A 24745-nucleotide genomic window follows, 5' to 3' on the forward strand; every position below is an offset into this window, starting at 1 on the left:
AATAACAAGAGTGTCAGAATCTTCAAAGATCAGAAAACCTCAAAACAGAACAAAGGTCACTTTTGTAGATTTGAATGGAGAATTTTCTTAGTTTTAGGAATTTTCCATGGAATTTGTAAGAAGGAATTAGCCATCCATTTAGGAAGTCCCATTCCCAGGTATAGCAAAGTTTACTGCTAAACACAAACACAGGACAGAACTTTACCAATCCCTTGGCTATTTCAAATATATCACTAAAAGCAGACAGCCAGAAATAACATGGATTCTTAACAAAACTTCTTTTCTCTGGAGATCTTACCTTTTAGCTTTTGCTGAGATGGGCACCAAGCTTCTCTTTCCTAATCAAGCTTGCTGCATATGGGATCTGTAAGGCAGACACAAACAAAACTATTTGGGTTAATCTTGGAGATAAATGTGTAATGGAGATCCTTTCTCGTGCCTGGCAATTTGAATGACAAGGCATCTTCCATGAGGAGAAGAGGGATCCATTTGCTCTGGACTGCTCAGGTGCTCAACATTGCTAAAGCCTGATCTAAAACACACTGATGACAGAAGTAGTGATCACACTGGTGATTGTTACAGCTGGTCCCTGAGGCAAACATGTGATCTTCTACTTTAAAAAGTTGCCTTCAAAAATGTTACCTCTAAGAGTATGGTATTCTTCTTTTTTTATTTAAATATGAAAGTGAATTATAATGTCTCTCGAGTCACAAAGCATGAATGCTGTTACAAACTGGTTCAATGTGATCATTAGGTTTATTACAGTGATTTCCTTACCAAATAGGCTATCCTTATAAATTACAACTCGTAATAATAAGTATAAACTAGTACTTTGGATAGTTTCCTAGTAGCTGATAAGAAACATCAGAAATAATAGCACTATATGAAAATTAGGGCACAAAACTTTTATGCAAATAAACTTGAAAATACTTTTGTATACTGAGACTGTAAACAAAGCCTATCACATCTGATATACTTTTCATTAGGAAATTCATATGACTCAAAATGAGTTCGACATATTATTTAGCTTTGCTTCTCCACAATCTCCAGTTAAGGCTTTCCTCAATCATTATGTCACCTACCAGCGTCATTACAAGGCTAAACTCAGAACTATAATGATTTGGATCTATTTTACATTAAAAGAAACAAATACTCAGACTTTTAGAATATATCATGTTACATAAAACAGTAAGGGAAATTAAAATGATTTTCATTCACTTAGGCAGTAACTTCAATTGCTGTTATATACATTTATACATTACTAGCATGTCAATGGGAGTATGTTTTATTCTTTAATCCACCAGTCCACACATGCAAACCTTTAGTAATAGGACAAGGCTATGAATTCACAATGATGTTGGTGATTAAAAGGATCTACACCATTTTACAATCATAACAGGTAAGTCTAATCCAACACTTTTTAATGGAAAGAAAAAAGATAAAAATAATCATATCCTTATTTTGATACACAACCACAAGCTACGCATAGGCACATATCTGATAAAGGGCATAAGTAGAAGCCTTGAAATTAATGATTCATATAGTAACATAAAAAGTTCAGTATCCTAATCTCTTATTTTCAGACGTGGGCTGAGATCAGCTAGATAACTATGACAAGAACACCTACATGGGATCCTACTCTAATTACCTCTTCTTTTCACTGTAGGTTATGCTACACCTGCTATTCAAAGAGACACCCTTGAATCTTGGTTTCCATTGTGTTGTATACTGCAATACATCAAAGCACAAAGGTCACCTCTCTTGTTAAATGCCTAATTTACCAGTCTCAAATGAAATGCTGTTAGATGAGAAGAAATGATTTTAGAAAACAACTATGGGGCACACTGAGTTTCCAGAGTTGTTTGTGACATTTTTACATTAGTGTCTGTTCTGTGCCAAGTACTGGGAGATGTAAATTAACATCACTAGTGCAAGTAAACAGCAGACACTAACTCAAAAAAATGACTGGAAGATCACTGCTTTCAGAGCTAAGTCAAGATGCCTTTCTCTCTTTTGCAGGAAGAATTTCATTAGGATAGATAGTTGAGAAGGAAGAGGAAAAAAGACATTTCCAAGTAAGCACATTTGAATCCCATTGCTCAGCTAGAATTTAAATTGCTGTGAAGAATTATCCCCACATGAACTCTGATTCTGGTTTTACTTATTTAAATGAAAATAAAAGACAAGCCAAACAACAATAAAGACAATAAAAGTTACCAGCTGAGCATCACGTACTTTTAATCAGAAGTCCTAAATCATGAATAATACAAGTTATTTTATCCCAAGGACTCACTGGTTCATAAAAACTACATGACTTCATTGATTGCAAGACATGCTTCACCATATTTTAAATTCTTAATATTGCATGTATTATAATTGGTGGTATCTTACTGTTAAAAGTTTTTCTCTTCATGATTCATGAAGCAAAGGTGTCTCCTAATCAGATAGTATTTTGGAATCCATAAAATATAAAACCGGATTTCTAGATATGACAGCAAACATTCTCGACCAGGAAACTTGGGATTCTCAAGGCTTCATTTAAGCTAGTTGTTCCACAGAAATCTCTTACAACAGGTTTATGGAAGCTTCCTATTCATTTGGGACAGTTTGGAAACCATCAAGATGGTTGTTGACCCCGAATTGGAAGTGTATAACGTCAAAATGACCCAGTGGACTATAACAGACCGCAATTATTGGGACCTTACTAAAAAAAAAAAGATAATTTCCTTCTTTGTGCTAAGAAAGAGCCTGAGTTCGGGCACTCAAGTGAGTCACCATCTCAAAGTGAGATGAAGGTTATAATGCTTAGGAACACCTGAGTGCACTGTCAAGATGGAGGGCACTAGATCAGTGACTAGGAAAAGATGCGCAGTAGCCAAGGTCTGTTGCTGGAGAATTTTCAGAAGGCATCTTCAGAAGTTCAGATTTGCATCAAGTCTAGGGACTTCCTTTTGATGCACACTAAGTCACAAAACCAACATCCTCCAGTGATCCAGGAATCTTTTTCCGATTATATAGCAGCAAAAAGCAAAATTCTGTCTATTAAGAAAAGGGGAGTAGGAGAGCAATATATTTAAAAGAAGTGTCTAGGTTGAGCCACAGAAACCCAGGCAAGTTTCAATGCTATTGAATACTGGAGCACTTCCAAAGAAAAGACATTACCACTGTGGAACTGTGTCCTTGCCCAAGAGCAAGTGCTTGCCAACAAAGACAAGGACCCATTGCTCCTTTCCCTGTGATGAAGTATTGTGCTACCACCATTGGGAAGAGGTAAACGGCTTTTTTACAAGTCCACAGTGGATGAAACATTAGTACTAAATCCACTGATTGAACATTATTTCAATTGAAGCTTTTAATGAAGAACTTTGAGGCTGTTTCTCCATAACTGCATGTGACTGTAGCATTCTGTGAAAACAGCAGAGGGCACTTTAAGACCAGCACAATCTACCTGCTTCATGGTACCTATAAAGCAAGCTTGAAGGATGTCAGTCTGAGTGGCTCATATGCTATGTAATTTTTTTACACTGTCCTTCAAGAACTAGGATTTAAAAACAGAGGAAAAAGAAAGAAAAGACACTAAAAAACCATAATTCAACAAATTGCAATAACTTATACACAGATATACATGCATAAAAATTATTGCCAAATTAGCAATTTGAAAAATAGACTATATATATATATATATATATATATATATATATATTTAAAAGATTATCAAGCAATCTAATGGTCTCGGTTCAGGTTGTATTTGAATATATTCATGCTCCTAGAATAACTAATAAAAAGGTTATTCACTGAGTGAAGTATCTTCTGCTTTTTTCTAATCTTAAGGGACAATGGATTTTAGTTTTTAAATTGAAGGTATGTTTCCTACAATCACAATCCATTTGGAAATGAGAAGTCCTCTGTCCTTTATTATACAGAATATTTACATTTTCATGAACTTGCTAAATTTTAAATCTGTTTAGTTCTTAGTGAGAATAATAGATTTCTTTGTTTTGTATAAATAAATCCAGTTTAGTAAAGAAAATGCTTTAAGTCTTCAAAAACTCAGAGCATGAAATATGAAAGGTCTTAGATGCAGACAGTCAAATACTACAAAGCTCAAAATTTAAACCAGTATTTAGAAGAGATAACTTGTAACCATGTATAAAAGTTACATAAATTAACTGTATATATGATTTAAATCTCACATTGCTATGCATATACATCCATTTATAAATGTACAAGGACAGCCAATCATTTGCCTGTATAGTTATCAAAACTTTGCAGTTAACAAACTGGAAAATGAAGCACTGGTGGAGAAATCAGTCAGCAGAGAATCTAAAAATGTAGGATCCAAAGAAATTCATAAGTTTTCTTTTTTTATGGTAATGATACCCAGGATGCTTTTGATATAAGTCTTTTGAACAGGAACACTGTGTAACAAAATAGCATAAATGCACTGTGGGTCTATGGGAATCATTACAAAATATGATGGCTTTAATATATTTGAATTCTTCATGATTACAAGGTAAGCTAGGTTTATATTTCATCTAAAGAAAAAATAGGGCTATTCTATAATATGTGCTCTGTAAAGTTTAAATATAAAATCATTTTAAATGGATTATTCTTCTCTCAGGAAGGAAACTATGCAATCCTATTTACTGGTGAATATGCTCATTCAACTAAATATTCAGAAAGATTTGCAACTCCATTTAATAATCTCTAGGTAGAATTTTCTAGTCAGGTACTTGGAGGATTGAGGTTCAACTTCATGCAGGCAGAAAAGACTATGAGATTCTATCTTCAAAATAATCAGCAAAAAGCTGGGCTGGAGGTGTGGCTCAAGTGCTAGAACACCAGCTGAGCAGACAAGCCAAATGAGTGAGAGGTTCTGAGCTTAAACCCCAGTACTGGTAGAAGAGGATTTTTTAAAAAGATAACTCCTTCCAGGTCATTTAGGACATACATAAAGCTGAATATGGAACTAGATAAATTACTGTTCAAGTAATATTGAGTCTGTTGACTCATTTCTATAGCAGGCACATAGAAAATATAAATCTTGGGCTGGGAAGGTGGCTCAGTGGTAGAGCACTTGCCTTGTATGCATGAGACCCTGGGTTCAATTCCCCAGCACCACATAAGCAAAAAGGAAAAAAGCCAGAAGTGGCGCTGTGGCTCAAGTGGTAGAGCGCTAGCCTTGAGCTGAAGAGCTGAGGGACAACACCCAGGCCCAGAGTTCAGGCTCATGACTGGACCCAAAAACAAAACAAACAGAAAATATGAATATTTCCTAAACAAAAACAACACTGGCTATTAAGGCTTATTAATTCCACTATTAGAGATACTCCTTTGATAAGGGCAATGACATTCAACTGATCACTCATGCTGGCATTACCCTACGGTTGGCACGTGCAGTTCATGTTTATTATGTGCATGTACCTTTCAATAGCCCTGTCAGGTTAAGCCTTACAATCCTTCCTTTTTAAGGGAACCGACATTTCCATGAACTGAAAGGATGAGTCTTGAGCCCAAGTGTGCAGACTTTAAAGCTCATGCCTGTTAGTGGCAGACTGAGCAGTAGTTGTACCTAAGCTTTGTGTTAATTCACTAGTATGCTTTCCTGTATTAGGTGTTTAAGGTATAAAAAAGAACATTTGAGGGCATCAGGACCAAGCCAAGAGAATTTGGTAAAGAATTAAGAGGACTGCTATCTGTTTATCAGAGCTGGGTCAGTGGGAGTTATAGATGGTGATATATTCAATAAGCATAGGCTTCTGATTACTTAGTACCAGGGTTGGTATTAGGTGCTGGAGGCAGGGTGATGTTCTGGGTCTTCTTGTGGTAGCAGTCCCAAGGGAAGCAGAGGAAGCAGAAGGGACAAATTATGTCTATTACACCAATTTTTATGTTGTTAGCCTGAATGTATTTTTATGAATATCAGGAATTATATTGTACCTACCAGGCTAGGGGAAATATTCTAGCTTCTTGCAAACTGCTTAATTTGCTACCAGGAATACTTTACTATCTACAGGAATATAAATGAGTAACACTTGTCTAGATTGATGAATACATGATGATAAAATATTTTGCAACACAGTATAATAAAACTGTTTACTCATACCAATTCATATCTTCCAGGGACTAAATATCTCAAAAGTCCTGAGACATTTTCCTCTTCTATAAATACTACCTGCTTGTTACATGAAGGCAATATCGTTTCCTCTTTTACAAAAGAAATAAAATGTTAAAGAAAATTAAGCATTAAAATTACATGTCTGGCCAGGCTCCAGTCCTCATGCCTATAATCCTAGATACTCAAGAGACTAAGCTCTGAGGATCATGGTTAGAAGCCAGCCCAGGCAGGAAAGTCTATGAGACTCTTTCTTCCAATTATCCACCAAAAAAGACAGAAGGGAGCTGTGGCTCAAGTGGTAGAGTAATAGCGTTGAGCAAAAAAGGCTCAGGGACAGAGCCCAGGCCCTAAGTTCAAGCCCCAGGACCATCACAAAAAGAAAAAAAAAATCAAATCTAGCCTTAAGAAGGGATTCTGAAATGAGTATTTAGTTTGCTTCCCAAAAGTCCATTTTGCTATACTTGCTGTCACAATGAAATGATAATTTTTGCTTGCTTTGTATATGGAAATTTTTGTCTCAAAAATATGGAAACGATGCCCTGTGTAAAATAAGTAATTTTTGCCCTCTGCCTCCAATCTTACATTTAATTTCTTCCTTTGGAGGAGGAAAACAATATATATATATATATATTCACAGCAAGTAAGTATAGCTCATATTATCTAGAAATCAGAAGCTGAGAATAGTAAGATACACATTTCTTTTTAACCCTCTGTGGGAGATTTATTATCAACCCATTAACAAAATCCAGTACTCCCCACTGAATTATAGTTCAAACAACACACACACACACACACACAAAACTAATACATAAATGTAGACTTTGTTGCAGCAGCATACTGTGCAGAGTTTATCAGATCTGGGAGCTATGAGCGCTTGAGCTGCAAATGGCAGTATAGAGTTACAAGCAACTGACCCTTAATATGGGACAGATAATGATGAAATCCAATATTTCTTTTAAAACGACTATCAGGAATCTCTATAAACACAAATATGATTTTTCTAACACAGAAAGGAGACATTGACAACTGTCTTAAATAATCCTGACAGAGAATTAGATGCTTAGCTCTTAGAACAAGATGTGCAGAGACACATGCTTAATAGTCTAAGAATAATAGATATCAGCTCAAACATCTCAAACAACCCAAATTACAGTAATAATGCTGGTAATAATACTAAAGACCAGCATATGTCTTTATCCAGGTGACCAGAAATACCTTGAGAATAATGTGCAGAAACTCTTTTCTCCATTCTACTTAAGAAAATGAGGACGCTTGGGAGATCTATTTAAAAGCACTAACGAATAATGCCAGATGTGTCTATGTGAGGATACAGGGTGAAGAATTCAGGAAACAAAAACTACAAACAAAAGTGCTCCATTAATCAGGTCTCTTTCTGGGAGTATTTCCATATAAATAGAGCACTCAAAGGAAGGAATGGGTAGGATAGACTGACAGACTTTATGCGATAATTGTTTCTTTTTATCATCCTTCAAGTGCCTGTTACTGTTTAATTGTGTGATACTAAGTTCTTTTGACCCTGGAGAGAACCTGGCTGGAGACAGAAGCAGAGTACAGAAGACAGCAACCCTTCCCCCAGCCCCACTGTACCCCAGCACTGTGGTCTGAAGTTTGCAGAATATGAGGAAATGCAGGTATCTTTGGTTGCCCACAGAGACAATGTACACATCTGTCTATTAACACATGGGAGGTAGTTACATTTGGAGGAAACATACTGTCGCATCTGTTTACTTTGTGCCTAAGTAAATCTCTTGGTAATTAGCATCTCAACCAGCTGAGAGGTAAGTGGACCAAAAGATTTCCTGGCAAAAATCACAAACAGTTTCATACAGATTGAGGGAGTTGAAAACAAGTCCATCAAACTGTGTGTTTTTTTTATTTTGAAGCAGAAATGTTGAAGTAGAAACATATCTTACAATTTGTAACTGTTGCACCATTTCTTCTCTGTAGGCTAATTCCCTTTTCATCTGATCCTGAAAGTTATCTGGTAGGAGAGAGAGAGAAAGAAATTTATCAAAGTGCAAAATCTACCTTTAGTATGCAGTTGGCCTAAGGGTCTTGAATTTGTGGCTTCAACCAATCTTAGATGGAAATATTTTTTTAATTGCATCTGTTCTGAACATCTATATTTTTTTCTTGCCATTATTTCCTAAACAATATGGTATAACAACTGTTTACATTGCATTAGGGCAATATTGTAAGTACTGTAGAGGTGATTTAAGATATATCGGAGGATGTATTATGTGATATGCAAGTGCTACAGTGTTTTATATTAGGGGCATTAGCTTATCCACCTCCTCATGAATGGTATTAGAAAACTCCTACAGAGATTCCTCTATGCTTTTATTCTGATATGGTTTTTACAAAATGGGGGTTTCTCCTTTTCATTGGAGTGAATTTAAGTCTGTCTGCTAGCCCCATGGGCCCCTCACATTTAGTTACAAAATACCATGTACATATGCTATTTTCATCTGTGCACAATTGACTATCTCTTTGTGATGTGTCTGAACCATGCATTACTCAAGACTTGTGACACACACGTACAACTTCCTTGCTTAGTAGAGTATGTTATAGATTAAAAAGGAGAAAATTTTGTCTTTTTTAACAAACATGTTTCATGTATATGGCAATTACAGAGGACGCAAATTAATTCAGACCAAAAGTATGAATAAGCTGGGTGCTGGTGGTTCATGCCTGTAATCCTAGCTACTCAAGAGGCTAAAGATAATGAGGATCAAGGTTTAAAGGCAACCTGGGCAGGAAAGTCCATGAGACTTCTCTCTAATTAAATAGCAAAAAGCCAGAGAAGTGGAGCTGTGGCTCTAGTGGTACAGTACTAGCTTTTAGTGCAAAAGTAAGGCACAGCACTCAGGCCCTGAATTCAAACTCAAGTGCTAACCAAAAAAAAACCCAAAAGAAGGAAACAAAACAAAAACTCCCAAAACAAAACAAGAAACAAAGTAAAGATGAATGTTTCATCTTAATTGTAAATGGTCAGTTGTATCACTATAACATTTTTTAAAAACATAAACATGTTGTACATGTCTCGCGTTGCAAGTTATTGGTTAGTGTAGATTCTTTCAGATGAATATTAATTTAGCTTTTATTAATAGAATAAATTATTACTATAATGGCTTTGGGAAATGCTGATAGAGAACTTAGAGATTCAGTGAAATTTGGACTTATTCTGCTGGGTCTAAAAACAGGGATCCATGAACTCAACTATTAGATAAACCCCAGCTATGGGGACACAAGTCATTCAATGTCTGCTCACTGATGGAAGGAATTGTAAAAAATAATCTCCCTTAAGGTACAATTTTAGAAGTTAGAGAATCCTGGATCCTTTTAAAAAATTGTAAAGCTTCAAATATGTTTTCAATGTTCCTCTTTTCTCAGATCGACAGATATCAAAAGCTATTGACTATGTTCCTTCCTTCAATTTTATTCTAAGGTTCAGAGACATTCTCTGAACCCTGCCAACCCTAAACTTCCCTTGTACTTCCCAAGAGACCATTAAGTGGCAGACCCTACTGCTCCTGTGATTGGTCAGTGCTCCCTTCAATCATGCGTTACTTTTGCACTGAGCCCTTACTCAGTATATATATGAAACCTGATCTGTTTACAAATGATCTTGAGCCTGTTTTTGTTTACTTTTTGAGTTGTGCTGACCAAAACACAGGGAAGCGCTGGTGCAGCATGCAGGTCTCCCTCCTGGCATTTTGGATAGAACTGAAATGGTCAGTTACTGGAAATTCTTCCATATGCTAGTCTGTGGCTCTGGCACAAGAATTGCCAACTCAGGTTTTGAGATGCCCAGATTAATAGCAAAGGGCATGCTGACATTCTAAAAAATATCCCTGGAAAAATTCATTTAACATTTAGATAATGAAAAATGTTTGCGTGCTATTTTCTTTTTCATTTTTCTTTCTCTGAAGATGAGACTAGGATTAAATATACTCCAAAAACCTTGGGGAAATCTCCTAGAATGTATTAATCCAAATGTGACCCAGATTAGACCAAAGAATTTTAGAAACCTTGGTATTACTACAAAGTGTTTTTGAAGTTCTACAATGATGACAGAAAAAAAAGCTGTTAGGCAACAACGTCTGCTCACACATTTGGAGTGGAATTTTAACATGAAAAATGAATTGAGAATGCAAAAATACTAAAATGAAGCCAGGCACCCATGGCTCAAGCCTGTAATCCTAGCTACTCAGGAGGCTGAGATCTGAGGATCATGATTGGAAGGTTGTCCCAGCTGAAGAGTCCCCATGAGACCCTGATCTCCAATTAACCACTCAAAAACTAGAAGTGGAGCTGTGTAAGTGGTAGAATGCTAGCCTTGAGCAGCACAAGGAGGTTTAGGGACTGTGCCCAAGCTCTGGGGTCAAGTTTCACAACTAACAAAAATACTACTAAAATGATACAACTTTAATCATGGTAGCCTCCCTCCCTTTCACTTTCCTCAGTAAATCATGGTGCAAAAATATTAACTGTAAGATTCCATAATACCTTTTATTATAATATGTGCTTACATTTTATTATTAGTTATAGTTGTGCATCTCTTACTGTATCTAATTTGAAAATTAAACTTTATTATAGATATGGGTATATAGGAAGTACATAGAGGATTCAATATTATCTGAAGTTTCAAGTGTCCACAGTGGATCTCAGAATATGTCTCCTAAGGATAAGGAGAAACTACTGTAAATTTGTGTGCCTCGAACAGTTAAAGTTTCAATTTTCATAATTATACTTATCTAAACCCTAAGCCGTGATTCAGACTTATCTGAGAATAAAAGTTAATTGTGATTTCTCTTTTCTTTTCCTATCTTAGAGAATAATACTGAATAATATTTTATTTCAAAATTATAATCTAAATATAATCTGAATATAGTAGTAGACTTACATATGGAATTGTATGCTTATGTACATCTTTTAATACTTACATAACATGTGTATACATACACATACCATACACGTATATCAATACATAAATATAGAAAGTTTTTGTAAGAAATTGTATCTGTGAACCAAATCAAAGCATGCATAAGAAACTAAAATTTATGAATATTTGGACAATCCATGGGAGGTCTGTGAGATTTGTGCTTAATCACTTCATACTTAGAATCATGTACTTGGTATTAGTAATAGGAGTGCCATCAAATATCATAAATGTAATAAAAGTGACTTCTTACTGAATACTGGGAAAGATGTATTTCCTTTTAACACTTGGAATTCTTGTTCTAGTCGTCTCCGTAAATCTATTTGTTCAAATAAAACCTTCTGAAGTTCTTCTAATAGAGAAAAAAGAAGAGTCATTTTACTAATCTTTACAAATAACTCTCCAGAGAACCATTATATATGGCAATTTATTATTATAAGACAAAATATTTTACCAGTTTAAAAAGAGTTGCATAGACACAGGATAGATTTTGTGCAGAAATCCATGAATATAAATCAATGCAATATATTATTTTAAAGTATTGTATTACAGTGTCATGTATTGATTGATATGTATGCATTAATCTCAATTATATCCACCCAATGGTCCATATATTATTCATATGTTGCTTGTCAAGCTTAAAATATGGCACAGAACAAAAATATCCTCCTATTATCTCCTCAGTCAGAGAGAAGAAATCCTATAGGCATTAAAAGTTTTCTTTACCTTTTCCCATATTTTCTACATCTTTTTTAAGTGAATGAGGTGAATTGGTTTCTTGTGTGTGTTCACCTTTAAAACAAAAACAGAAGAACAATGTTGTTAGTTTCACTGAGGCTGTTTTCTGAAAGTTTTTTTTTTTAAATGTACAAAGAGTTCAGTTAGTATCAACTGAGGTTAGAAGTCTTCAGAACCAGATGTTCTCATTTACTCGTGTACAGTTCCCCAGAACTATGGAAAGAGCAATGAGAAAATGAGAGCAGGGCCTGCCTTGCCTGTGGACAGCAACTTCATGAATGCAGGATTCTGCCGTTATTTATCTTTTCTTCTCACTAGCCACCACTGTCTACCCTTTCTTGACAACAATGGTGATTGCTGGAGTAGGCAGAAGGAGAGGCTGAGCCAGTCAAGATTTCAGGCAGAAATCTTATCAGCATTCTCCTCTTCCTTGAAGTGAAGAAGCCCAGTTTCAACGAGGAGACCCTTAAGATCCCAGACGCAGAAGCCTATAAAAATTTGGAGGTCTCTAAAATGTGGGACAATGGAAAAGAATATGATAGAAGGCCTTGAATTGTCCTTTGGAGAGCAGTAATCAATCTGGAGCGTTTTCTAGTAATTGATGACTTGATTTTCTTTTTCTTTTTTTAAAAATTAACCTTGAATAAAAATAGGAAATCGGTTCTTGATTAGTTTGTAAAATGCTCACTTGTTTCCTTATACTCTCTGGACTACTCACATTGGACCAATAAAAACTATATTGTGGGAGTTAGGGTGGTAACACACACGAACAAGGCTTTCAGTTCAATCCCCAGCACCAAACCCAAAACAAACCTAACAAAAGAGATTTAACTGTACTTTTGCACAAAGTTAGATTGTTATTCTTATCAATTTGGCTTATGTGCCAAGTAAAATGATGGCAAGATAAAAAGCAAGTATTGATGAGGAGTGAGTTGGCGTAATCCAGAAAACCCCTAAATGTACCAAAGAAATCCACTCATTCAGCTAATCAAATAATTATATTTTCAAATTTCAAATAGATTTCCTCAATATCCACATAATTTAATTAAGTTTTCCGCCTTTGTCTAAAGAGTGGTGGTAGTACAGATGAAGGCATTCTGACAAGGTTTTGTGGGTTCTCCCCTCCCTGGTCCCCAGGGGCTAGCCCTCTCCTCTCTGTCCCCAGAGCACCTTGTACAGGTCTTAGGCATAGTGCTCTTTCTTCCCCTTCCTCACCCATTGGGCCTTGTGCTACTTAAAAACAGGAGCTCTGTCTTCACTATGGCTAGTGCCTTAAAGAACTGGACACACAAGAAGACTTCAATGAAGTGTCTTGGGTTGTTACTGAGAGGAACCCCAGGAGGTTGTAAGTTCTAAATTACGGCATAGGCCTAAATTCATCACTTCAATTCTCTCCTCACTATTCATTTCCCTTAGCAAGAAATGGAATGTAATGGCCCCAGGCACTTGTAGGAATACTGGGAGATTTCATTGTCAAGGTAAAAATTTCTATAAAGAGGGAAACAGAATTTTTCCTAAAGCAGCAACCTATACTACGGTGTCATAGACAGGAAAATCCTCAACATGAAATTGCAAATGGTAATTCTATATTTTACCTAATGGCTGTCAGGACTATGTGTATGCACATGCATGTGTGTATGTAAAAACATATGTGTATATAGACATATATGCACATATGCAAATGCATAGTTACAGATATATTGGCAGCCCTATGTTCTCAGATGGCAACCATTTTCTCTAATAGATAGCATTCATTTCCACTCTTCCTGGCCATGACCTCTCTATATAGGCTCTGGCACTTTTTTTTGGGGGGGGGGGTCGGTCATGGCCTGAACTCTGGGCCTGGGCGCTGTCTCTTCAGCTCAAGGGTAATGCTCTACCACTTGAGCCACAGCACCACTTCCGGCTTTTTCTGCTTATGTGGTGCTGAGGAATTGAACCCAGGGCCTCATGCATGCAAGGCAAGCACTCTACCACTGAGCCATCTTCCCAGCTTGGCTCTGGCCCGCTTGAATCTTGACATTGTATCTTTCTTTTCCATATAATAAGAAAATAATGAGGAAATATTTGTGAAATCTTTTAATTATAGATTTCAGTATTTTTTCTTAAAACATACTATTATCTAAAGAAGAGTAGCATAAAGATCTATAACAAATCTTTAATATGCAAAGCAACAAGAGAGTCTAGACAGTTTTTGAGATAAGATCTCACTATTTACCCCAGGCTTGGCTTGAACTTGAGATCTTCCTGCCTTAGCCTCCTAGAGTTATAGGTGCTACCATGCCTAAGTGTAATAAATAGTATTTTGAAATGAAGATAATTGCATATTATTTGCAGTTTTGTACATCTGAGTAGAAACTTCATAGTCATGCAGTCAGTATTGAACCAGAACAAGACAAGAAGAAAAACATACACTTACATACAAAACTATGCACTTACAAGGTGTCAATCAAACTATATAATTCTAAAATTCTTAACTGCTCAAAGCATAATTGAAATGAGATCATTTGTTCTTTTATTTATTTATTTTTTGGTTGGCCTTGAACTCAGGGCCTGGGTTCTGTCCCTGAGCCTCTTTGTGCTCAATTCTAGTGCTCTTCCACTTGAGCCACAGCACCACTTCTGGTTTTTGAGTGGTTAATTTGAGATAAGACTCTCATGGAGACTTTTCTGTCCAGGCTGGCTTTGAACTGTGATCCTCAGATCTCAGCCTCCTGAATAGTTAGTATTACAGGCATGAGCCACTGGTGCCCAGCAGATCATTTGTTCTTAAATAGGCAGTTGTAGAAGCCACATAGTTATCATGTTATAGACTAGACCTTTTGGATTCATATAGATTTGTATATTTTGTGGCCTGCTTATCTTTTTTTGGGGGGGGGGGGTCCGGTCGTGGGCCTGAACTCTGAGCCTGGGCGCTGCCACTCAGCTCTTCAGCTCAAGGCTAGTGCTCTACCACTTGAGCCACAGCGCCACTTCCGGCTATTTTTTTTTCTTTTGCTTATGGGTGCTGAGGAATCGAACCCAGGGCCTCAAGCATGCAAGGCAAGCGCTTTATCACTGAGCCACCTTCCCAGTTCCTGGCCTGCTTATCTTACATTCTGTTTTAATTTGATCATTAAATTTATAACTTGAAATATGGTATTCCAACATGCATTTCTTTTCCATTTCACAATTAGTAGCTTAATATAGATTTGAAATGACTAAGTAGCTAATAAATGGAAGCATTAACCACAGGAAAATCTGATAGTGATATTAAGAATAAGCTTTCCTATCTCAGCTTTGTAGAGGTTTTATTAATATTATGCATCTGTGTCTATTTCAAACAAATATTTTGTTGCAACTTCTGAGTTGCAATTTGTAGCTTGAAATAATACAATTTCTCTCTTGCAAAATGTTCAAAAAATAGTTAAACATTGGGTAAATAAGGAGCACAGAAGCAGCTTTGGTTGCCTTTTGTGCAGTTTTCCTGGACTGTTGCCTTCTGTATATTACCAATCTGTGAAAACCAGATCGTTAATGGTGGTTAAAAATGACCTTTGGGAGCCTGAATATTTGTTCACTATTGTTGCTAATGTTTTCCATCTGGCTAAAAAAAGGCAATCTAGTACTAGATTAAATAAATGTGATTTGACAATAAGCTTCAAATTTTTTTTTGTCGGTCGTAGGGCTTGAACTCTGGGCCTGAACACTGTCCCTCAGCTCTTTCAGCTCAAGGCTAGCGCTCTACCACTGGAGCTACAACACCACTTCCGGTTTTCTAGTGGTTTATTGGCGATAAGAGTTTCATAGACTTTCCTGCCCCAGCTGGCTTTGAACCTTGATCCTCAGATCTCAGCCTCCTGAGTAGCTAGGATTACAGTTGTGAGCCACCGGCGCCCGTCTTTAAGCTTCCAGTTTTTATAAATATTCCATCGGGTTAGAGGCTCATCTTAAACAGATGTCTTCCTGCTTCAGTCTTCTTCCCTGTCTCCCCAGTGCCTGAGGTCCCAAGTATGTAACTACCATGCCTGGTTTGCATTTTACTTTTACAAAATTAATGAATGCATTTGGAAACATCCTCAAATTAAAATGCTATCTTTCCTTCTTTCATTTCTCTTTAAAAAAAAAAAAAGTTGGGAAGCAGGGAAACATAGAGCTCTTAATGATGTAGTGATACAGATGGAAATATATATACATGGGTAGAATATCTTTCTTGAAGGCCTGGCCTCCTATATGTCTTGGGTCAGACTGTAGAAGAAATAACTGAGTGACTAGAAATTCGAAAGTAATGAATAGGTAGGGCATAAAAGGCCTCCTGTGGATGGATGTGACTGAAGGCTATTGCTTTGGGGTGTGTCAACCCTAGTCCTCTGCTGGTGCACCCCTCGACAGGACCAGTTTATTATGACCTACATGGTTTCTGTGAGTTCTGCTCATTTCAGAGGGTAAAGGCAGCATTGTGCACATCAAAGAAATTTTACTGGTATCTAGTGCAACCAGAAACAAAAGGGCCAGAGCTATAAAGTTCTTACTTTCCAAGTCTCTCTAGGGTCCTCTAGCTTGCTCAGGTGAATGTTCTACCCAACCTCCTCATTTAGCCATCAGATAATGAAGTTAAGAAGATGATGGATATGACAATGTACCATGATGCAGTAGATATATATAATAGGTAAATATATAATAGGTAAATAGCAAATGATGGGAGACTAGGATTTACAAAGGAAATCAAACCAAATAGCAAATATCTCTTCCCTCAAATCAGTCAACATCAAGCAACTACAGTAATTACTTTCTCTTAAACACCTCTGGTCAAGGACCTGCAATGGCTCCTCCTAGTTTATATCACAATGTCTACATTAAACTCCTCTTTCAGAGGCTTCAAGGTCTCCCAACACTTTGTCTACCTACTGAGCCAACATGTGTTTATTACCACACAAACCCTTTCTTGTACTCAGGCCTTTATTTCTCTTTTCTGCTGAATGACACTGCTGTCGCTTATTTCTCTTGCCTAAGACTCCTCCTCTCTCATCCTACTCCCATTCCAAATAAGAATGCCATAAAAATACCTGCTCATCACGACTGAATGCTTAGATCCCCCAACATTCTTATGCTGAATTCCTAATTTTCAAGGTGATGGTACTACGGATGTTCAACTTTTGGATGTTGATTAGGTCATGAGGGCAGAGCCTCATGGGCAGGATTAGTGCCCTACTCAGAGAACCTAAGGGCCTCTTCCTACCACTTTTCTGCCAGGTAATGCTATACCAAGAAACGGACTATTTATGAATCTAGAAAGGGGTCCTCACCAGCCACTGAATCTACTAATACTTTGATCCTGTATTTCCCAGCCTCCAAACCTATGAGAAATAAATGCTGTTTAAGTCAAGCCTAGGATATTTTTGGTATAGCGGTCTAACCAGACTGATTGTTCTCTCCCGTAAGTCTTTCTCCACTTGGGCCAATCTTACTGGCTCACTCCTTCTAAGCTGAAGTTCTAAATAGCTAGCATCTTTCCTGTGCCCCTTTGCACTCAATATTGTAGTGGCTCACTAAGGTGAGTCTGGTCTTCCTCAGCCAGAAGTTAGGCTTTCTGGTGGCAGGGAGTTTCTGTCCTATAGACAACTCTTACCATAGTTACCCTAGGGGAAGGTACAACTACGTTCCACAAATACTTGCTACACTTAATTTAATTATTTCTGGTTTGTAAAAGAAATACCAACTAATACTATTATAACTCATCAGTTGTAATAAGGAGTTTTAAACTATTAATCCATCTCTATGAATGTATACATATTTTGACCCATTTGTATATTCAGACTAAATTAAGCAAAGTCTATATTTTCAGTTTATTCAGGAAATATATGTTGTTCTGATGGAAAATAATTTTTCTTCCCATTTGACTAAAATGTTCTTTTAGGAACAAGTACAACTATAGCACTAAATTTTAACTAAAACATGTAAAATATTAATTAACATATACGTCTGCCATGGCTTCCAGCGAGAAAATACTTTATATGTTTAGAGTTCATTTAATTATTTATTTTACATTTAATTATTTATTTTTAGTTTATTTCATAGAGGTCAAACCTAGGGCTAGACACAATGCAATCTTCAAGCTCATTTAATCATCTATGAACCAAATAAGCAGGTGAGATGACTTGTTCTGTCGATCAAATAGATATTGTTCTCAAGCTAGATTCTGAAAGTAGTAAGAGTATTTAAATAGGATAGCCTGTATGTAGGCTTCATTTGGGTGTATCAATTGGGCACACTAGAAAATGCCAAGCATATGCATAAAGACTAAGAGATTTGGCCTTTGCCCACTCTATAGGAATGTGATCTCTCTTTCCCACCTTTCATTCCTGCTAGGTTTTCTACACCTTTGTCCTCACTGTCTCCTTTTTAAACTCTCCTTGAGCCTGCAGCTAGCACACAGAGGCACTGTCCCAGCTAGCAGCAGCCAGCAAGCTGCTTATCACTGGAAGGGCCTCCATATCGCTCTATTAAGTATTTATTGTTGATAATACCTGAAGGAATGCATTTGGAGAAAATGCTTCTTTTTATAGGAAGTGTGCTATTTGACCCCACTCAAAGGTAACTTTAGTAGATGGCATTGTTTTGATTTGGACTGTGTCTATAGATGAGGTACACTTGCATTCTAATATGTGGATAAATAAGTTAGTCAAGCACCCAGATGTTTCTGTAGTTCACAGGAACTCATGCTACTGTCTGTTTTCTGGTACAGGGGAGTGAGCATGCTCTGCCACTAAAGCTGCAGATGGTCTATGTGTGTTGTTCCCAATACTTCTTCCTGCATTACCATGCCCTTTCTGCCTGGAATAAGGCTGTGCAGTGAGATATTTCTGTACTTTGAAATTGTTTCTTTTTCTTACAATGTATCTTGTAAGTACAAGCTGGATGAGATTAAAATTAATCTCAGTAAATATAGTAAGTACATGTAAGAATAATTTAGCAAAACACATGGTTTAGAGAGTTGGGGGTTTTTTGGGGGGGGTCGGTCGTGAGGGTGAACTCTGGGCTTGGGCACTGTCCCTCACTCTTCAGCTCAAGGCTAGTGTCCTACCACTTGGATCACAGCACCACTTCTGGCTTTTTTCTGCTTATGTGGTGCTGAGGAATGAAACCTAGGGCCTCATGCATGCGAGGCAAGCACTCTACCACTGAGCCACCTTTCCAGCCCATAAAGAGGTGTTTTTAAGAGTTTTTTTAAAAGTGTTTTTTTAAAATAAAATCAAGACATTATATAATTACATAGGAGACCAGATTAAATAATTTTCTCCTCTATCAGTGCTATATAGACTTCTGAAATTTCTTGGTGCTAAATTTTTCTACAATAAACTGCTTCTCCTATCATGTTTAGAACCTTAGTGAGACTATAGAACAGGAGAGAAAATCAGTATCTCTGAATAGGTGGTACCACAAAATGAATTAGTTATATCTCCATTAGTAAAATACAGTAAGTAATACTAGTGAGATTATAATGATCAAACTTTATAACTTATGATCACAATTTATTTTTAGTTGCATATACATTGCTCCTTGAATACATATATTAAATTTCTTTGATTAGTTAATCTTGAATCACTTCAAGATTTCTCTTGAGGGCTGGAAAGGTGGCTCAGTGGTAGAGTGCTTGCTTTGCATGCATGAGGCCTTGGGTTCGATTCCACAGCACCATATAAGCAGAAAAAAGCCAGAAGTGGTGCTGTGGCTCAAGTGGTAGTCCATTAGCCTTGAGCTGAAGAGCTGAGGGACAGTGCCCAGGCCCAGAGTTCAGGCCCCACAACTGACAAAAACAAAAAACAAAACAAAACAAAAAAAAAAGATTTCTCTTGAGTTTTAGAACTAGTATAATGAGTTAATGCTATTTTTTTCTAGGAAGGCTTTTATTGTCCTGCTCTATTTCCTGGAGTTTTATATAAATTAAAAAAATATTAGTAAGAAGAGAAAAATTTCATAAACACAAAGAAATTAATATCTGAACTTTTTATAAACACAAAGAAATATATATTTAAGGATTTCAAAATACTTTATACAAAAAATGTTTATAGTAGAGATGAGAGGTTTTATCAAAATTTACAGGCAGATAACCTGAAACACAAACTACCCAAAGTTCTCTAGTGAGAAAATTATAACTCAGATCTACTAGTATGTGCTTCTAAGAATTTCTCTTCTTGTGCCTTTTTAAAAAAAAAATTGTAAGCATGCTCTAAAATAGAATGGAATAATAAATCAGAGTGCCTCATCTGCTATATATTCATGAGAAGTGTAACTGCCTCTTACTATTCTCAGAAATCCATCCACAGCATATTAAGTACACTAGAGAATCATACCAGTGGAAATCAAATTGATTTTAAAACTTCTATACATATAACAAGATGCAGCCACACTCTGAGTCTGATACTGCTGGCATTTCTACAATGGAAGGGACTGAAAAGTGGGGATGACTCCACTGTCCCCAATTTCTTTGACCTGCAATCACTTTGAGCTGTCTCACCAGCTTACCCCACTGCATTCAATTTCAAATCACTTAACTTCACTGAAGTTATTCAAAATGGATATGCAAAACCTCACTCTGGGGTTGCAAAGGAAATAAGCTCCTTTATATTTTTGAGTAGGTAATATTTTGATCAAACTACTGTCCCTCAATCTCTCTGACTTGGTTTTAAGCATAGGTCAGATCTTTAAGCAGATCTGTACATGAAAGTTCTACTGACTTCTGGGGAATTTTGACTGCTTAAGAGCTTCATGCAAATTTATCTCCTCTAATTATACAGAAGTACATCTTCTGCATGTGAAGTTTTTGCATGAGTTTTTTTTACCATTTAATTATTGAAAAATATAAACTCTTCAAAACTGCTGAAAAGAAAATTACTAATAAGACTGAAAGGTGGAAGTGGGAGTGAACTGAATTAAAATCATGAACTGAAAAACTCTAGGGTAGGACAGCCTGGGTGTACAATTCTAGCCATCAAGAGGCTGAGGCAGAAGGACAAAGGCTAGCCTGGCTATACAGAGATTCTCAACAAAACAAAACAAAATCTCCCCAAACTTCCATTGAACTAAGTATTGCTGCTCAGCTGAATTTGTTTAAGGGATTACTTAATGCAAATAACTATCACTTAAAGAAAGATATATCTTGGGGTCACTAAAATATCCTGATAATCTACATTTATAATTACTATGAAAATGAAAACTTCACATAAAAGCTAAAAACTGCATGTTGATTTATCAGGTCCTCAGAAAAGACATTTCATTCTCTTATATTCTAGTTGTGAATGCAAAGAAATTAAATATCATTAAATGTTATGTTTCAGTGATAATAATTGAATTGTATATCCATTTGTTAAAAGAACACATCAACCTTACAGTTATGGTTATTTTACTATATATTTTTTGTTCTTTTTTTTTTTTTTGTTTAAAGACAAAATGTTACTGTGTAGCCCAGGTTGTCTCAAATGTGTGATTCTCCTGCTTCAGTTTCCTAGGTTCTAGAATTACAGGCATCCACTACTACATCTGACTTGGATGGTATTTTATGTAGATCCCTATCCTAGTATTCATACTTTAGTGTAGCTAGACTGTCTCCTCTTGACTGTCAGCAAATGAAGACAGAGACTAGTGTTGCTTTCGATCTCTGAATCCCCAGAGCCTGCCTGGCCAAGTACTTGGCACACAGTAGGTATTCAAAGCTAACTGTTGGGCTGGGAAGGTGGCTCAGCGGTAGCGTGCTTGCTTTGCATGCCTGAGGCCCTGGGTTCGATTCCTCAGCACCACATAAGCAAAAAGAAAAAAGCCTGAAGTGGCGCTGTGGCTCAAGTGGTAGATCGCTAGCCTTGAGCTGAAGAGCTGAGGGACAGCACCTACACCCAGAGTTCAGGCCCCACAACCAGACCCCCAAAAAATAAAAAAAGAAACAAAGCTAACTGTGGAGGACATGAGTAAATAAATGAATACTTTTCGTATAGAAGTTAACAGTTGTTACACAAGGAGAAATATCTCCATCCACAAGCAAGGAGTCTACGTAAAACATTGTGCTGCTACCATTCTCAAGTAGATAATCACGAGTGCTCATAATCTCTTTGACTCATATGAATTTTGGACACTTTGCCAAATAAATCATTTCTTGGAATCTGATCATGAGTAAATAAATTAATATCAAAACCCAAAGCAAATTGAGTACTCACCCTGGGGGTTTCTTAAATGTGTATATCAATAGGAAGACCATAAGGTAATTTTTCTATACACAATGACAGTTGAAGTATAGCAAGTTAAATCCTATAACAAACTGAAACCCTTTAAGCACTTTCTGGAGTTTAAAACTCCACATAGTCAGGTCCATGCCTGTGGCCCTAGATACTCAGGAGACTGAGGCAAAAAGGATTACTTGAGCACGCAAGTTTGAAAACAACCCAGGAAATATAAGGAGACTCCATTTCAAAATGTATACCAACATGCAAACGTACATTAAATTCCACATTCTCATCAAAACGGTCATCAGGATAAACTTTTGACTCAAGATTCCAACATAAATTGAACAAAATTCATCTGAGAGTTTTTCATTTCAATAATCCATTCTACATGCTATCACTTATACGAGATTATAATAGCTTATAACCTACTATCCTGATGTTTCCTTGAATAATGTGGGAATGAAATTGTGATATGGAAAATCAATGTAGAACAAATATCTCTGGGAATCTGTATCAAATTAATTATTGTGAGAACGGAACTGGCAATATATCAAGAGGATGAGTGGGTGTTATTAGCACAGTAACTATTGACTGTATTGTCCTGAGCTCCAGGCTTTGCAGAATTTTTATGTGAACACCAATCCTGACTTCATTTTTACTTTCTTCCTTTAGCATTTATATTTCCATGTGAATATCAAACAATGGTGGATTCTGTAGTTTTTATCCTCTCTGGCTATCATTTTTGGAGGTCTAGGGGCATTTTAGTCAGTGCATGGAAAATAAACTCTCTCCAAATCCTTGAACTTCCTTTAAATTCTATTCAAGTCAGAGGAAGGCAAAAGAAATGAAATGAAGATACTCTGTCAAGGAATCAGTTTGTCCTAATGGATTTGGCTTGCTAACTAGAAACAGATATACAGTTGTTGAACTTTATGAATACTACTTGTTAAATGTACTGTAAGAAATGAAAGTTTTTAAAAAGAAATGATTTCAGATTGTAGAATTTGGATTCTCTCGTTAAATCTATGGAAATTATTTTAAGCATGAAATTATCCTGAAGTTTTTATAGATCACTCATTGCTACCTCTTGAAAAGCTGTGCACATTTTCTTCTTTTATAGCTTATTGAGATCTTTTATTTCCTCCAAAATTTGTATCAGAATAGAGTAAGAATTTAACAAAAGCAGACTTATGGTAATTGATGTTTGGTAGTTGAAGAAAGTGTAAGGTTTTATGTGAATGGATCTCTATATATGTTATTTTGTATTTTATGTGTATATTATAATTTGAATTTTAATATTGCCAATACCCAGTTCCAAAATAAAAACTTTAGGATATAGGAAGTCAAGAATAACCTTTTTATTAATTAATTATGAACCTAAATAAATTATATTACTTTTAACAAGCAACAGGAAATTAAAACCAATTAAAATTAGTGTATAGGAAGCAGTAACATTATTTTAAAGAAAAATGTCAGTGCTATAAGTAGTTTTCTTATTCTGTTGAACTTTGAGCCTTTAAGCAGCCTGCTTACAAAATGGGATCACATATAAAATAAGAAAAAAGAATACAAGTCTTTTCAAATGAAGTAAGTTATTTATAAGCATATAAGCATTACTAGGATATGACACTGCTTTTAAACTCTTGTTCTGAGCACTGTCTATTTTGGAAGAGAGCAATGGGAATTCTGTTAAGTGCTCATTGGCCATACAATATAGACCAGCAAAGGGCCCTGAACCACAGCTCAGGTTAATTTGCATTCACCAGAGTACATATAGTCTCCCCATCTGTGGTCTCCAGGCAGGGGGAAATTGGGCTACTTTAACATCTATTTTTAGCTATCCAGAGCTGCTAAAAATCTCTTGATCTAGGGCTAAGAAATGTTTCTAGAATTGTTTTTTTCTTCATATTCATGCATATTGTTTTCCGTGGCTATTAATTTCTACCCTATCAAACAAGCAAGGCAACTGAATATTTAGAAATGTCTGGGAAATGACAAGATATTACAGAATTAATTGATTTATAAACCCTTATTTTTGCACATGTGCAGATCGCTTAGAAATTCTTGGTAGCAATCTTTTTCAGGTCTCAATTTGTGGAGTATTCCATTAAGCAGGAGGTAGTTCTTGGGCAAATACTATTGTCTTTGTGACTTTAGATTGTAATTGAAAAATCCTCATTTAACAATTTTATCTTGTTAAACATTTGAACAAATTTGCAAAAGAGCACTGAATGAATTTTCAAAGGGTGTAAATCTTTAACATATGGAAATAATAATAATAAAAACCATTTAAAATGTGCTAACAGGTAAAGCCAGAATGTACCAAGTGACAGTGCAATTCATGCAGATTTTATCATGGCCACAAACCATTATACTATGAAATTATTCTCGGTAACTCCTTAGCACTGTCAGCCAAAATTGGATGTTGATCAATATTTATTTAATGTATGAATGAGATAATTTAGAAATATCTACTAACCTATGTGTATATAGCTAAAGTATTCTCATGATAGATAAAACTATTTTTTCTTTAAAATAGGGCTTTGTCTTTCCAAGTTAAGGTATTAAGAAGTTTCCTCTATGAGAACATACAAACAAAGGTTTGACGACCTTTTCTATTGTACTTTGCGGTTACATAAGATTCCTTTAAGATCCTATTTTCTTTATTTCTGCTCCCCAAACCACACTCTCTCTCTTTCCCTCACTTCCGTGCTTGCTCTCTCTGTCTCATTT

The 24745-nt window shown here is 36.2% G+C and overlaps 1 protein-coding gene across 1 annotated transcript in view; it reads right to left on the reverse strand.

Moving 5' to 3' along the window:
• Positions 1-301: 301 nt before the first annotated feature.
• The window catches only part of Skor2 (SKI family transcriptional corepressor 2), a 29323-nt gene continuing 4879 nt past the window's right edge, over positions 302-24745 (reverse strand). The window contains exons 4-7 of the mRNA XM_042675317.1: positions 11808-11873; positions 11335-11433; positions 8053-8120; positions 302-364 (exon numbers count right to left, since the gene is read on the reverse strand). Coding sequence (XP_042531251.1) covers positions 302-364; positions 8053-8120; positions 11335-11433; positions 11808-11873 — 296 coding nt within the window. The remainder of the gene's footprint in view (positions 365-8052; positions 8121-11334; positions 11434-11807; positions 11874-24745) is intronic.

The sequence above is a fragment of the Dipodomys spectabilis genome, unplaced genomic scaffold (genome assembly GCF_019054845.1).
Source record: "Dipodomys spectabilis isolate Male_0828 unplaced genomic scaffold, ASM1905484v1 ptg000024l, whole genome shotgun sequence".
Taxonomy (NCBI): domain Eukaryota; kingdom Metazoa; phylum Chordata; class Mammalia; order Rodentia; family Heteromyidae; genus Dipodomys; species Dipodomys spectabilis.